Raw genomic sequence first — 16,414 nt, forward strand, 5'->3', positions numbered from 1 at the left:
TAAACTCCCAGTGAGACGGCAAAGGACAGATCCGACGTGACGGCGGTCAGCTAGTGGCCAAGATTCTGGCGGTAACACGGCCTTCCATGTCACATACCCGGTCATCGGTTCATTGATAAGAGGCACTTGCGGCTGAAGCGGGCGTTGCCGCCAACTGAGAATCAGAATCAGTTAATAACTGTCCCTCCGGATGTTACGCACCCACCCGAAGAATCGCCGGATCAGGGTATGCGGCATCGTGGCATTCTATCAACGGCGGAGTCGGTAGGTACGGGGCCTACAGTAGCACGCGGAGCTTACCCGTCCCAACACTTTTTATCCTTGTCCCCATAAGCCAATACGGTCCATCCTATGTCCCAGTTTCCCTGCGCACTTACATATACACCTGGGATTATGTAAATAAGCCATATTGTAATATACGCCCTCGTCAGAATAAGCCGTGGGGAGGCCGGACGTAGGTAGGGGGATAATAAGAGAGCGCCGCAGTTTAGTATGCACTTCACCCAACCGAGCAACCCAACCCACTTCCGTACTTGACCACCGCCCATTACAACTACCCGTCACTTGACTGTCTATATAAGCAGAGCTGTATATAAATGTGTCCTTATCACCTAACAAGGTAATTCCGTCTTTCTTGTTGTACATACGAGCAGTGTCGACATCGCGCACTGTATGTACAGAACGGGGGTATGTATGTATCTGGGCGCAGCTATAATATCCGGTGCCTGCCGGAGCTCTAGGCATCAACATTAACAGTGAGCTGTATGGCATGTCCGGATCTCTGTTTTTTACGCTATTGCATTGTGTTGCATTTTATTTTATTTCATTTTTGACCTTCTTTTGGTGTTTTTGTTTTCTTTCTGGGCGTTTTTTTATATTCGTAATTCCCCTATAGTGGGTTTCCAAACTCTCGTCTCACCCCTTTTCGTCTCCGATCCTGTTACCACTCTCTGCCTGACTCCGGTTTCAAGATGTCCAAGACTCCAATTGCCCCCGGCCCTGAGGACATCCCTCCTCTCCCCAAAATCCGTCTTTCCCTTGCCCATCGTGTCGACTGCTTTCTGCGGCTCTGGGCGCTCAAGATCGTAGCATCGATCGTCTTCGCGGTAGACAGGCTCTTCCACCCGCCACCTCCGCCTCTCCGTCCCACTCTCGTGAAGCGCTACCCTTGTCGCCCGGGCCTGCAAACTCGCATCTTCTACCCGCCAAACTACAAGCCCGGGGACTTGCTGCCGCTGTATCTGAATATCCACGGTGGTGGATTTGCGCTCTGCGATCCCCAGCATGATGACGAGTTTTGCGTCATGTGGGCGAAGCGCACCGGCATGCTCATCGCCTCCCTCGACTACTCCAAGGCTCCCCTGTACCCATTCCCCGCGGCCGTCTACGACGTAGCCGCCCTCGCCAATGCCATCCTCGTAGACACCACCCTTCCCATCGACAAGAGCAAAGTTGCGATTGGGGGCTTCAGCGCAGGCGCGAACCTCGCCCTCTGCGCGAGTCAATTGCCCGGTTTGAAAGGCAACTTGAGGGCGGCGTTGACCTTCTACCCCATCGTGGATTGGAGCCACCCTCCCGACGTGAAGTTGAGCATGCGCCCTTACAAGGGGGGCCCGAGAGATTCCCTGGAGGCTTCCAGTTACTGGTTCGACTGGGCCTACGTCTCTCCGGGCCAAAACCGCCGCGACCCTCTGCTTAGTCCCTGCTACGCCAGGAAACAAGATCTCCCTCCCTGGATCTATATCATCGGAGCGGAGTGGGATATGTTGCGCTTAGAGAGCCAGGAGATGATCCATGTGCTTGCGGGACTCGACGGACGGAAGAACAAAGAAGACGATTTTGAGGAGGGGACGTATAAGTGGACGCTGGCGAGAGGATGCTCGCACGGGTTTACTCACCATTTCGGGCGGACAGCAGAGAAGAAGAGGAGAAGAGAGGAGAAGTGCGAGCCTATTTACCAGCAGGCAATTGCGTGGGTGGAGAAGGCGTTGCGAGAATAATGTGATATGTTTACCGTTTGAGCCTCCCATTGGGGAGCATTTAGAAAGGTTGGCGCAGCGAACAGCCCTGGTTGTTACAGGAACCAAAGGTCGAAGCAATGATACATGGAAGCGGCTGTCCATAACTCGTAAGAATTGTGCTTCAAAACTTGTCATGAGAATAATAGAATTTAGAAGAGCACATAGATAGTTACTTAGACTCCTCGCATCAAATATATAGAAGGGAGTCATTAAACTTAACAACTATATTCCATTACAGTTAATATGCTTCGAAGAACTAGAGATTTCAAGAACAGTATAAGCTCATTTGCCTTATGAGCGGCTTAGAAGTTATAGGCCCTAAGAACATCCTGGTCGGCTCGAATCGCGTACTCGGCCATCTCAAACATGTTCAGTCCACTAGCATAATACACATTCCTTACCCTGGGCAGCCTCTCAAACTTATCGTAGTTCATCGTAGGAGCGCACGTAGTGCGCCACTTCGTGTCCTCGACCCCGCTCTACCGTGCGCGGGAGGCGACAGAAGCGGCCAAGAAGGTGATGGGGGAGCACCACCATGCCGAACGAGACACGCCCCTGATGACCGCCTTCTGGGGAAGCCAGCGAGACTGCCAATCCGTCGAGGAGAGCCCGGGTATGGAGGGATCGGGGGTGTGCACGTTCCGGAACCTCCACGAGAGGAGCACAAAGCCGCGCAAACTGGCGGCGGGCGAGACCTTGACCACCTGGGCTGGCAGCATTCCCCCCAGACTCACCGAGAAGATTCTGGGCTTTCCTGTGCATACGTCCTAGACGTTTCAGTGCGATAGTATATATTATTAAAAAGTCATCTCAGATTAGGGGTTTCTGGAGTTTGATCAGTTGCGCCTCGGCACGGGGATTATGTGTGTAAGTGCTCATGAATCCTCCCTAAACCCAACTCTCGGTTGGAAACTAACCGGAATCAACTGTTTAGCATGTCGACGCGTGCACAGGCGGAAGACGCCGTGCATGGAAATATATGCTGTATATTCTGTTGTGTACAACGGGGCCGCGGGTCCGGTATATCGGCCTACGTATCTACGCGGCATTTGTGGAGGTTGCCGTCTACTTGACCCGCAATGCTTGGTGCCCTGCGCGACTGGGGCGCCGTCAAGGCTGCGCCTATCCTTATGACCATCCATGCGGGCATGGCGACCGGGCCGGGAAGCAGAGGTTGGCTGGGTGATCCGGGTGGCGAACCGGCAAGACATAAGACCTGAGAATGTCGCGGATGAAAGCAATAGACGCTTTCTCCGAAGCACCGGGTCTCAGCGTTCGACCCAAAGGCGTATAAGAGAGATCGGCTCTGCGAGAACCTGTCCCGGCTCTGTCTCGTCCTCTTGTTTATCTATTTCCCTCTATCGGGTCTAGAGTACAGCACGGTCTTCTTTCACCTCGTGTACGCACAGGCTATTATACAGTCTATAGTATTACGCCGGAACCTCATGGCGAGGTAGTAAATGCTGTAATATTGTAACGCCAGCTCGAGTCAGGGACGCAGAACTGCGGGCAGGACTTCTCACTTGCGTGGCCAGGGCGTTGAGCGATTGCCTAGAGATAGGTAATGACAACCCTAGGGCAGAGCGAGTGACAATAAGCAAGTGTCGATCCAAGCAGGGAACGACGACCGGGTTCTACCTACTTATCTATTCGACCCTGAGGTTTGCCAGATCACAACACGGGCGACATATGCTCGAAAGACTTCTCTGAATGAGTCACCAGGGTTAAATGTGAGTCTCCCCGAGGCTAGATCGGGGGTTGTAAGCAGAATTACTACGTACAGCAGCCTTCTTCAGCCTGTCAACTCTTCAAGAGTCGCCCCCGTCACTCTTTATTATGCTCGAAGACTCAGCCGTGACGGCTCCGGGCTGTAGCAGAATACCACGATGTGGTTGAGAGACCGGCCGGGAATTCCCATTATACTACTAGAACATCTGCCAGCCCTGCCGTGTGCTCAATTTACGTATCGACGAACGCCATTACGATTTTCTAACACCCACCTCCTTTCAGGCCTTCGTCCCCTCCCCCCTCTGTATTAGGATGCGGTATACGAGGGCCACGTTGGCGTGCCAAGTGTGCAACGAGCGGTGCGACTGACGGGGCAAAGTCACAGCTACTCGTCTTGCTAGCACCCTTAGGCTCCAGTATATACGCCCTACGAAGGGCTTCGAAGCCCTATACACCATATGTAGTCCTCTGTTAAACTAGCCCAATCTATCAAGTCTTGAAATCGGAGCTTATTTTGTAGCTTCTCGGAGACCGGCGAGGGACAGAAAGGCAAGAGGCCACGATCTATTAGAGAGTCATTGCACCTACGCCACCTAGGACTGGACGTGGGCGAAGACGCCCGGGTCCTCAATTCAGCCCGTGGCGCTTGAAACGCAACAGGATGCTGTTATCTCAAGACTGCCGGGCGGACTTATCCGGGGACTCCTCCGGGGCGTGATGCTACTCTCGTTTCGATAACCATGGGCGAGAACAGCGAGTGCGATGCGATCCATCATCTACCTGCTTCACCTGCGTATGTATGGTATGTATATCACGCAGCCCAATCCATCACATGTCTATCTCACGAACCCCCATTGCCCCCACGATCCCGCCAAGGTCACCATACCTCCTCCTCCTCCTCCTCCTCCCTCGATCGCCATGCATGCCTTCTGCCCCTCCGAGCACAGCCAACTGGCCTCTCTGATTGGGCGTTGGCCGCCCCGTTGCAGGGTGGCGGCAGGAATCCCGAAGGAGTCGGGGCCTCGCCAACTGTATGCTTGGTAATTGTCGAGTCAAGCGACGGATTCGAGGAATGGCGGTGGCGCCGGGAGGGGGGGGGGGGACCCCAAAGTCAGTATCCTAGTACAACTACTACAGCGACTGTTATGCGGGTAGCATCTTGGCTGGCTGACTGGCTGAATAATATGACTCTGTTTGCTCTGCTACCTAACTAGCTACCCGTAGCTTGTAGGATGTCAGCGATAGATAGATCGATTGCAGAACGTCTCCAGTCCCGGACCGCTCCCGCCCGAGGCGTAGAGGCTCAAGAGCGAGGGAGAGAACGCGGGGGCGCGTGAGGCTCCATGCATTTCATCGCGGCTTGGAGCTGACTCGCAGGAATGCAGGGTGGCGTGGGTCACGATTCCAGGCGTCTTACGCATCCGGCGTTTGCCAGATCGTGCCGGGCGGCGGGGTCGAATTCACGAAATGCGCGCGCACGGAAAAGCGCAGAAGACGGTGGGCTGAAACGACGAGGCAGACTGTCCTACCTAGCTAGTAACGCATAGGGCTGCTCGTCCCAGCGTGGCCAATCTGGACCCACGACATCGTGATAGCATTACCGGCTGGCGCGTGCGAGTCGAGTACCGCGTCCTAAGCAGTTAAGCGGGATGCTCGCTCGCCTCGATAAGGCATTGACGAGGTACCGTGGCATTGCACGCGCAACGAGGTAATGGGCGATGGAGATCGAAGCACGACAGCATTGCGAGGGGTTGTCTCGAGGGTCCTGGTCGGTCTGCACGGCATGGCTGCGGTGGATATATCGTACCATGAGGGGGGAGATCGTCGGTACAGGAGAGGAGAGAGGCAAGGCAACCCCGCCCTCGGCGCGTCTGCACCTCTCGTCGTGCGAAGACTAGACAGGGCTCAACTTCCTACCGCGGAGTGGGCCGAGATCCTCTTGCTCTTCGCGTTGGTTAAATAGCGCACTCCAAATCTGGTCGGAATTTCAGCTGGGCGGAAGGATGACGAGGTGACTCTAGTAGACTCGTCTTCCGCTGTTAGGCCGACTGCTGTTGTGTGTCTGTCTCTCGTCTGCCTTTCCGCCGATCGCCCACGATCCCATCTTCGCAAGGGGACCTGGTTTCAAGACCTGGCCGTGCCCCTCTTCTCCTGCGCAGCAACAGACGCACGGCAGGTCAGGCGATCAGGCGAGCTAATCCGGGTTGGCTGTGCGAAGGTGAGGCAAAGGGTCTCTCGACGGGCCAATGGGGACGGCTAGTGGGCGGCGTCGTGAGAAATGCCATGTCCCCCCGATCGCATCTGGGTCAAGCCTGCGGAGGGGGTTGTGTGGGCTGCGTGGGTTTTGGACGGAACTGGGAAGAAAATGCGACGCTACGACACCGCATAGTAGCAGAGACAGAGCTCTAAGCCAAGCTCCCTTGTCGCTTTCGCCCCGGGCCAAGCCCTCTGCAGCTTAGCAGCCTGGCAGCTTCTCGTGATACCGCGAAACGGACCGGGGTGTGCGGTGCCGGCTGTTTACAGTGACACGCGCTCGGCCGCGGTTTGGCTTGTTTACTTAGCTCCGTTGCTGGCTCGTCCACGCAACCTGTTAAACCAGTCTCTCCTTGCTGTCTTTTCTTCTCCTCTCCCTCTCTCTGCACACATGAGTACCCATAAGCTAATACGTAGTCTCTCTCTCTCTCTTCCTCTCCTCCCCCCTCCTCGTTTCGTCATCCTTAACTCCGCATCTCGGCGGCTACCCATCCCCACCCACCCTGGTCCTCCTTGTCACACGCAGGCCCGTGCTGCTAGCATCCGAATCACACCACGACGTATTCCCTCACCGCGGGTAGTATCGAGATCACCAACGACGGATCGGATGAAGGGTTCATTGGACAGACCAGATTGCGAGAGGCACTGGTTACTCTGAAATAGCCGCGTAGCCTTTTCGAATATTTTTTTTTTTCGTTCTCCCTCGCTTGGTTCTTTGACAAATCGATAGTCGCTCCACCGTGTCGCACAGGTAGGACCTCGTTGCCCGGGGATTGCCCAGTGGAGACGGTCAGCTTGCTTCCACGACAAGCTGAGGGACGAGGTCTAACTCGTTAGGCGCCCCGGGATCTCATCGATAGTAAGCGCACACGCACAGCTCGCGAGGGCTTGGTCAAGCCGTCTTAGTGAGCTAGGCACAAGTTCGGCTTCCTGTTGAGACCTCTTGGCTCGCCAATGCAGGTCATCCGAAGGCGGTCCGTACAACGAACCAATTCCGTGCACCATGTAAACAATCAACGGGTGATCGAGATCCCCCCCCCCCAAACTCCGAGCCCAACTTGCGACCGAACAAAGACGACGGATTTACCGACTGTATACGTACAAGTTCGAGGTTCTCGTTTGCTGCACGCATATGTGGGTTATACGTCTGAGCGACTCCCGCGTCGCAGGTTATGGGTACTAGCTACTCCATACCGACCTGACGAAGAGGGGCGCGACGATGCCCGGTTTAGCTGGTCTCGTGCAAGCTAGGCAGGCCATCATCATGTGAAGCTCCCGCCTTCGCATAGGACGCTATGAATGAATGACGTCTGCCGTGGTCTAGGAGATCGGAGTTGGCGATGAGAGATCCAGGGATAGACGGTCCACACGCACACCTACTATCGATTTTACTACGTATTTATGGCTGGTTCCCCTCTCCGCCCTTCGTCTCAGACACCGCCGAGGAGAGCCGTCAGACGACTTCCGGAATATCCCTGATTTTAGGGCGTATTGTTCCAGTATTTCTCCGACATGGGATTTTGCAGCGGTCAAGCCACGTTTTGCCGGCTAGAATAAGGAGAAGAAGAAGAAAAAAAAATATCCCACAGCATCCCTGTTATATCATATTGAGGTTTTATGTTCCCGGTTGACACCCGGGAGGATACGAGAGAGGAGGAATTCTCCGAATGAGGCTCGCATTGAGGCTGTTGAGCGCTTAGAAGCTGGACGAGGCATAATTGAGCATGTATTTACAATGTACACGGGGCATCTTCATTCCTTCGTCTTTATCCGTGGCTTAGGTACTACGCCCCGTCGTTGGCGGACGTAGAACTCTGAGTCCTTTTTTTTCGGGTTCGGTTCCTCTCCTACGGCTCGCTGCTGGGGACTTTACGACAGCGGACTCCAATCATGGCGAGACACGCCGCAGAGAATTTCCGAAATAGCCATAAGCGTCATTGCTCCGCCAACAGGTGTGAGCTGTAGGTAGCCGCTCGGTGCTCAGGCCAACGCGGCGAGGAGCAAAAAAAAGAGTGTTGAAAAAATCCAGGGACCGAGGAGCAAGGGACACCTACGGGTCGGTGCGGTTCGGTAAGAGGTTCCTGTAATTTCTTGATGCATACTCATACGTACGTTGGCCTATATATTGTATCCCAACCGCAAAGGGGGAAGAGAAGCAATACTACGCAGCCCACCCACGCCGACAAGCTAGCTTGCTGGGATGGTGCTCGTCAGCATCCCATAGCAACGCCGGGCTCACGAAGCCAGAACCCCGAGGCAAATCCTTCCACGAAACCCGTCAGAGGCTGCACCTCTATTGTACATACTACGTTGTACGCATACATGTATACGTTATATGCTACCCAGGTGGGTAGTTATGTATGGTGGACATGCTCATCTCTACCATGTACCTAGGTATGCATGTGCTGGGTGCCATGGGCCTACATAAGGGACGAACAATGCTATGCACATCGAACACATTCATATGTATACATCGGAATGCGCACCGATCGGGTTGGGCTATATGGTTCCTCAAGGACCCCAAAATCCGGGGTAGCAGAGCTGTGAGGGCGAATGGCAAGGCTCGGTGTGTGACCTATGTACGGTTCAGGTTCCCGGGTGATACGAGCTCAACTGCCGACGAGGCCGCGGCCAGGAGCTGGCAGACTTGGCCCGGTTTCGCCTTAGACGAGAGAGTGCTGGTAGGCCTGTGTATATATTATGGGCATGCAGGCGATTAGGAGTCGCGGCGTACGTGTCTACCGCATATCTGTAGCGCTGTGGGAATACCGAACCCGCGAGCCGGCGAGACAGTGAATCAGCCAGTGCCCGCCCGAGGCATTGGACACACGTGGTATGTGAACCACGCAAATCTTGGCCCAAGACAGTCCGTTCCCTCTGCTCGGCGAATCGTCGCCGGCGTCTTCCCCCCCACACTGCGGCAGCAGCAGATACCTGTTTCTAGTAGCGAAGGCGAGACATGGCGAGATGTTTTCGAGCCGGGGTGGAAGGCAGAGACGACGTCCGCGACGTCGATGCCGGGGAACAGCAGGAGAGGGGTTATGCCGTGGTAGAAGAGGGCTGGCTCGCCCATACCACCTCGACGAGCACTTCGAAACTTGCCGCCCGCCGTAGCTCGTCTCAGCCCGGCCACCGAACCTTGTCGCGGTGGTGCGGCCGGGTTTACCAAACATCGTGAGATGGGCGGGTGGGGCCCCTCGACAGCAGAGACAAGGACTCCGTTTGCTGGCCGGGTATTGCCTAAAACAGGAGACGGACATCTGTTGCTGGGTGCGAGGCTGGCGAGGATCAGGAATGACAAGTCTCCTTCACCGGGTGGGATAAAAAAAAAAGGGGGGGGGGAAGGGGGGAAGTCCTTCTATAGTAGTCTGAAGTTATCGTGCAATACGAAATACTTGAGCACGTAGGAGGAGACACGTATTGATAGCGAACCCAGGTACATGTTGATTTTATGCACCATCTTTATACCTGTCGACTGCTTTCCTACCTAGCCCAGATCCCGACGCCGATACATTCATACGGTGTGGGTTTACGCACATATATATACACTTGGTGTATGGGTGTACGTATTTGCGGGATGGGACCGCCCTAGTTGTGGAGTTGGTTGGTAACTGGGTCAACGAGCTCAGCCCTGGCAGACGGATTGGTGGGCATGATATATATGTAGGAAAAGTTGCATGCGCATACACACACACACATCAACCCATATCTGCAAGATGATCGACAACTGTGTATATGGCGGGTGCGATGTGTCCGTGTAAGTGGTGTGTAGGTATGTGTATGTGTGTATGTGTATGTGTGTGTGGAGGATGGAGGATGTAGGTAGGCATGCCTCCTGCACCAACTAACGGCACCCTGTCTTATGCAGGGCAAATCGGGAAGCGCATAAAGCTAGCAACGGATGGCACTCTGCTTCGATTCTGGAATATGCACTAGAAGTCTTGCGGTTAAGTTGGCCGCCGGGGTTTTCTTCCCTTTCCTTCTCCTCACTCAAGTACGTAGGTATGTTCTCTCTACCCAGGGCATATAGTGCAGAACGTGGCGACGGTGGGGAAGAGGTAGCAACAATGACGAGTAAAGTAGTTGGATGCGCACACGCGAGAAGGAAGTTCGGGAATGAGTGGTTGAGGGAAGAAGGAATGGCGACGACGGCGCAATCTCGGATACGTTCGTTCTCGGATCATGAATAAGAATATGTAGGCAATTCCCAGGGCCGCCATCCCATCGGACGAACATGTCTCTCTCTCTCTCTCTCTCTCTCTCGTGATGAACGGGTGATCGAACACCTCGTACGGATGAACTGTCTTGGCTGACGGGATCTTAGGCTGCCCTTCTAGCTGCTCACTTCTCCCGGTACCCGGGCAATGATGCACGCGGTTAGCAGCACCGGGAGGAGAAGGTTGGAGTCAGCGTCCTCTGTGTACCCATGTACGCGCACCCATATGGATGTTCGTTCGTTCTTATGTCCGGAGGGACTTCTGCTCGCCGTCTGCGGGTCACCAGGCAAGCATGGCTACGAAGGAACGCCATGTTGGGATATTAGATGGGATTGCTGGGTAGGCGGCTTATTCTAATCCAATTTCTTCACCTGGGTAACAACATTAAGTGCATGTATGGATGGGGCGCCGACTCCGTATAAGTATAGGCTGTAGGAGCAGCCCATGTAGGTATGTATTGCGGATATGGATACGGATGCAAGCAATTCAAATACAGACAAATAAACCCACGCCCAACCCACTTCACGGGTCCGGGTGAGGTGAAAACGGTAAAGGCAGCGGACGGGGTTGTCTTCTCATATCGTAGGTATATCGTAGGGACTTGGGTGGTACGCAGGCACCTGTAATGGTACCTGTAATGGTACCTGTGCTGGGTAGCAGGCAGCGCTACGGCAGGGGAGGACAGTTCCAAGCTGGGGCGGCAATTACAAGCTCACACCGCCTGGAAACCCGGTGCCTTTTTTGTAGGTAACAGCGCCTATCGTAGGTACCTAAGGTAGGGACCTAAGGCAGGTAAGAGGTAGCTGGGCGGTGCGGTAGTAGGTACCTACCTCGGTAGCTAACGCAGCATAGGGAGACCGAATGGGTGTGGAGATGCTGCCGTGCTGCAGGAACAGCTGTAGATCGGATGTACCTACGCACCTGGCGTCGTACGCAGCACTACCTTGCACCTACATACCCATCTCCACACCTCCGTAGGTACCTTACATACCTATGAGGTACCTAAGCGGTACGAGCCTGATAGGCCTGCAGATGCCCCCGCCGCACCCACCAACGCCTACGCCCGTGCCAGGCCCCTGCGCCTTGGCGTGTAAAACAGTGAGCCCAGCCCGACCCGGCGCTGAACCCACGCCCCGAACCCACGCTGCAGGGCCCCTCTACAGGCCCTAGCCATGCCCTGCCAACTGCCATTTCCAGCCACGGGCGGGCACCACCAGCGAATTGCCCTGACGACGGCCGGCTGGTGGGCACTTCCGCTAGCCATTGGCCGCTGCGATTGGATGCCCACCCGACACCGTTACCTTCGCAACCGCCCTGGTACCTCCCGCACTGCTGCCGCCGCCATAGTAGCTCTTGTACCTCTGTGTGCGTGGGTGGTAGTGTCCGCACTCCACCCAGCTTACATGCTCTGCTTCTGTACACAACACAGCTTAAGCCCGCACAGCGCCGGCGCCAGAACAAAAAGCATCAAAAGCCCTTCCACCTCAACTTCAGCTTTCCTGTTCTGCTTCTCACTTGCTTGTCGACTCTTACCTTGCCTCGCTCCTCTCCTTCCTCCTCCCCGTCCCCTCCTGTTGCCGTCGACGACATCCTGTTGTCGCCTCCGGCTCCTCCTCCTCGTCCTTTTCCCCCCTCCACGGTTTGCCATTGCCTCTACCAGGACGGCTCACAGCTTTCACAGTGCCCCCCCCACCAGAGGACGTGGTATAGCATTGGAGAGTATCGTTGCCGACGAGGACCTGCCTAATTATTCTTTCTGCCCTCCTTGGCTCCGGATTCCTCGAGGCCTACCCCGGATCAACGATTGATCTGCCGTTGTCGACCTAACTTCCTAACCCGATGCTCTCGTGTCCCGGATAGGAAGGCAGCCGAATACACTCACCTGTCTCCCAATTGCCCTCGTGGGCCCGACACGCCTACTACCTCTCCATCCTCAGCTACCCCGGGCAACCGCTATTCCCCTCCTCTCGCTCTCGTAACCAAGCAGGCTCCCGCTCCCGTAGGACAGGCACGAGGTACGTACAATTACACCCGGACGGACGCTGCGCGAACTGGATTCCTTCCTACGGCCTGCACCGGATGTCTGAGATCCTACTGCCTGTGACCCAATTCGTCAACCTGGGACGTGCCGAGAGCGTCAGTCGGGAAGCTGGAGAGACAGCGAGAGAGAGCCGGTGCTGAGACTGAATTCAGGGACATCACCCGACAGGTAGCGTCTTGCTGTAAACTGGACATCGGAAGTGCCATCTCGACCTCTTCCCCCTCCGAGCATCCGCAGTTCCGGCATAGCTCCGCTAGCTTACACCCCCTCCTCGCTCTCCTAGACCTGACGATCGCTTGACGCCATTATCCTCCGCTCCGTGGCCGGCCGGTGCCAGACCAGTAGCAAGATTAGGAAGCTAGCGCACGGGAAGGGGAAACATCCATTAATGGTGAACGGCCTTAGACCGCCCTCGTGCTCGGCTCGCTATTTTAGATGGTCGATTTGTTACTCGCAAGCAAGCAAGTAGTAGACATTGAGGAATAGGGCTACCGTCTTACACACCCTCCTCGCCAGCCATTTTCGCCCGTCCAAGCAGCCATGAATTCCTCGTCGCCGTTGGCAGCGATGCGCGCCTCTCCGGCCGGGAACTGGGGACAGCTTCCGCACTCCCGCTTGCAAGCCGGAAACGCCTTCAGCCTCCGTGAGCAATTGCAACGGCCCAAGCCCGACTACTTCAATCTGAAGTCGATCCGTGGCTCGTCTCCCGCCGCCAGCCTGGCTGCGGATCTCTCACAGAATTTCCGCATCGATAACGAGGAGAGGTAGGTGGGAGAAGAGGCGGCGTGCGAAGTGGATGGAGACGTGTTTCGTGTACTGACCGCTGTGAATTAGCCCTCGATTTCCCACACCGCGCCGGGCCCTCTTCACCTCCAACATGATGGAGGCCATGGAGAATCGCGGTACGTTTTCCTGGGCATAGCCCGGTTAATCACGCTGAGAGGCGCTAATCTCGGTCGGTCATAGGCTATGCTACCACACCCCCGCTGCCAGCTACCTCCTCGCCCGCACCCATGAGTGATGCGATGGATATTTCTCCCTTGCCCCAGAAACAGGCGTTCTACGGCACCACTGAGATTACCTCGCCTACTCCTCTCGGATCGCCTGACGACGACATGATGATGGAATCCCCCATCCCCGCACCACGCCATGCTTTGGGCTTGCTTGAGTAAGTCCACGACTCGGTATCTTGGTTCGTTTTTTTTTAATACCCGGCTGACCAGAGGCAGCAACCGTAGACGTCCTGGGATGCGTCGGCCGTCGTTGACACGCACCAAGGGTCACTCTACGAACGGTCTTCTTGCTCGCATACAGCAGGAGAACCAGGCGCCGTCTTTCCGTCTCGGAGGTGATTCTCGTGTCGGATCCAATTCTGCGACGCTATCGCCCAGCGAATGCTTCGGCTCCTCCCCGCTGCAAGACCGACGACCGCAGTCCGCCAACAGCCCTACCCCCCCAGGCGCGTCGCGGTCGAAAGGACAATTCGCGAGCCTCACCGGCAGCCGGGACATTAGCAGCGGGTCGCCCGTCGCCAACCACACGCGCAAACTGGCCAACCCATTCGCCCGAAATCGCCGTCCCTACCGACGATCGCTCAGCATGTTCGATAACCCCAATGATGTCGTCAACGCCGCTGCCGACGATGTTTTCCCCCATAGCAATCTGCAATCTGTCGTGGACGTGGAGGAGCCGCAGGACCCTGTCTTGCCGCATTTCTACCCCGACGGCGAGAGCGACAATATCCCTCGCATCTCCCGGGCCACGTTCCTTGACGTGCTCGATGGCAAGTTCAACGAGTACTACACGCAGAAGATGGTCATCGATTGCCGCTTCGAGTACGAGTATGATGGAGGCCATATCGATGCTGCCATCAACTACAACGACAAGGAGCTGCTAGCGCGACATCTGTTCGAGAACCCAATGGATGGCCGGACGCTTCTCGTCTTCCATTGCGAGTACTCGGCCTGCCGTGCGCCCATGATGGCCCGTCACATCCGCGCGTCCGATCGGATGATTAACGCTGAGTTCTACCCGAGGCTGACGTACCCCGAGGTGTACATCCTCGATGGCGGATACAGCGAGTTCTTCATCGAGCACCGCGATCGATGCTACCCCCAAGCCTATGTTGCCATGGGCGCCGAAGAGCATGCCAACACGTGCGAGCGCGAATTGGGCAAGCTGCAGCAGAAGCGCAAGGGACTGAACCGGGCCAAGACGTTCGCCTTTGGCCATCGCGACTCCATGATCGAGGACTCGCCCACCGGCCCCGAGAGATACCACGAGCAGCCGTCGCCGGGCATGATGATTGGTAACTCGCCCATCCTGGGCAACAACCGCTCGCCTGCCCGTCGGATGGCCTCGTACTAGAGCCCTAGCGGGCTTTCGAGACTGACACACCGTTAATCTCACGACCATTCGCGACCTGCGTTTAATTCGTTTAGTCTTATATCCGCTCGTCTCGTCGAGCTCGTCGTCGCACCGACACTGTTTTTATTATACCCATGTTTGTTTTCTTTTCCTTTTCAGCATTAGACAGGCATTTGCATAGCATACCGGTTGGTTGCATTGCTCTGAGCTCTGTTAGATCTGGCATCTGATGTGCTCGCATACCGGAGCACTCTCATTACTTCTTTCCCTGTGTTCAGAAATGCATGGCGCACGGTTTACAAGGACATCCACCCACCTTTTCTTGCCGATTCTCTCTTCTACCGATCGATGGACGCCCGACGCGACGCCGTCTCGCCCACCACTACCCCGTACCTCGTGGGGAATGTCCGAATCACGATTTACACATTATACGAGTTAATCCGAACACCTCTTCTACGAGCCTACATCCTTCCTCCCAGCTTTCCGCTTGGGAGGAAGGGAGGAAACGGTACGCTTATGACACTACTCTCACTATACGTTGTAACCCACGACTTTAATATTTCTTACCACTGGTACATCCACCACGCTACTTGCGCTTCTCCTTCCGTCGGATCTACACGCGCTTTTCCTTGCTTCTGATGTATCGGCGGTACCCAGGGATGGCATCTCGCTATCCACCTACACCAAATGCGTCGTCCACACGAGACGGGCATACGGGCCGGGTTTTTTTATTACGCGTCGGCGTGGCAGAAGGGTGAAGACGAAGACCGAAGTGACCGCGAGCAGGCGAGAGCGTCGCGTTACGCGCCGAAAGGGAAGGCGGGTAAAGGACTCAGGCTCCCTGTTGCTTCCCTCCGTTGCTCAGCACGTTCATGTATGTGTATGTGACACTAGTATTTCTCTCTCTCTCTCGTCTGTTACCCTCACGGTCAACGGTTCTCTTACCGTCTGCTTTCGCTGGTCTTTTTCCGCGCCCCCCTCATTCCGTGGTAGGAAGGGGGAGGTGAACGGAACGCGCCTGATTTTACGCTCTTGGGTGTGGGGAGAGGACACTTCGCGCGACGAGGCGAGGCGAGGCGAGGCGAGACGAGACGCGGTTGGCGCGGGATGGATAGCACCGATTCCCCCTCCTCCCAGTCTTCTCTCTCTCTTCCCCCTTGCCTCCTTCGCGACGGGCTAGAGCCCCCCCACTCGTCCTCTGGAGCCAGGCTAGCTCGCTAGTGTAGCTGCGTCTAGTAATATGAAATCCGGAATACGAATGCTTGATGAGCCTCGCGTGCAAGTGTAAACGTGTCTCTGCCTCTGTGACGGTGGGAGCGCCAACGGAGTAGTGGCGGAATAGCAACATGTGGGAGGGGCGGGGCGCAGGCGTGTCGGTCTACCGCAAAGAACTCGCTCATCGCCGTGTCTTGAACTTTGTGAAGACAAGGTATGATGTGCGAGGGCACGCTGCGATGTATTCTCACAATCAGGCATTTCACGCCTCCTGGCTGATTGGTAGGTACACGTATGCTTGCCTACGGCTTTTCTCCCGGTAGACCGGCCCCGCCCCCCGTAACGGGCCCACCCTGTACCCGGAGCGGTAGGCAACGGTCTATATCTATCCTCGGGTGGCGTGTCGAAGAGCACTCGTCGCCGACCGACGCAAGAACAGCGGAAGGCGAGAGGCGTGGCCCTTCTAGATGGCTGCGCGCGGGAGCAGACGAGAGCGAGGGCAGCAGACCGACGGGCCCAATTCCAGCCGCGACGGTGCCGTTTTGGAGCGCGCCTTCGCGTGGCTAATAGGC

At 55.9% G+C, this 16,414-nt stretch overlaps 2 protein-coding genes across 2 annotated transcripts; both read left to right on the plus strand.

The window, feature by feature from the left end:
• The first annotated feature begins 820 nt into the window (after nt 1-820).
• Nucleotides 821-2,240, plus strand: GGS23DRAFT_586622 (alpha/beta-hydrolase). The gene has a single exon (XM_051517445.1). It carries the CDS (start codon nt 972-974, stop codon nt 1,998-2,000), a length of 1,029 nt encoding a protein of 342 aa, XP_051367894.1. The 5' UTR covers nt 821-971; the 3' UTR covers nt 2,001-2,240.
• Nucleotides 2,241-12,653: 10,413 nt separating this feature from the next.
• GGS23DRAFT_331397 (uncharacterized protein) lies at nt 12,654-14,801 on the plus strand. The gene is made up of 4 exons (XM_051512961.1): nt 12,654-13,024; nt 13,095-13,162; nt 13,227-13,428; nt 13,490-14,801. Exons 1-4 carry the CDS (start codon nt 12,801-12,803, stop codon nt 14,625-14,627), a joined length of 1,632 nt encoding a protein of 543 aa, XP_051367895.1. The 5' UTR covers nt 12,654-12,800; the 3' UTR covers nt 14,628-14,801.
• Nucleotides 14,802-16,414: the final 1,613 nt, after the last annotated feature.

This window comes from Durotheca rogersii (genome assembly GCF_024521655.1).
Source record: "Durotheca rogersii strain YMJ 92031201 chromosome Unknown GGS23scaffold_35, whole genome shotgun sequence".
Classification (NCBI taxonomy): Eukaryota; Fungi; Ascomycota; class Sordariomycetes; order Xylariales; family Xylariaceae; genus Durotheca; species Durotheca rogersii.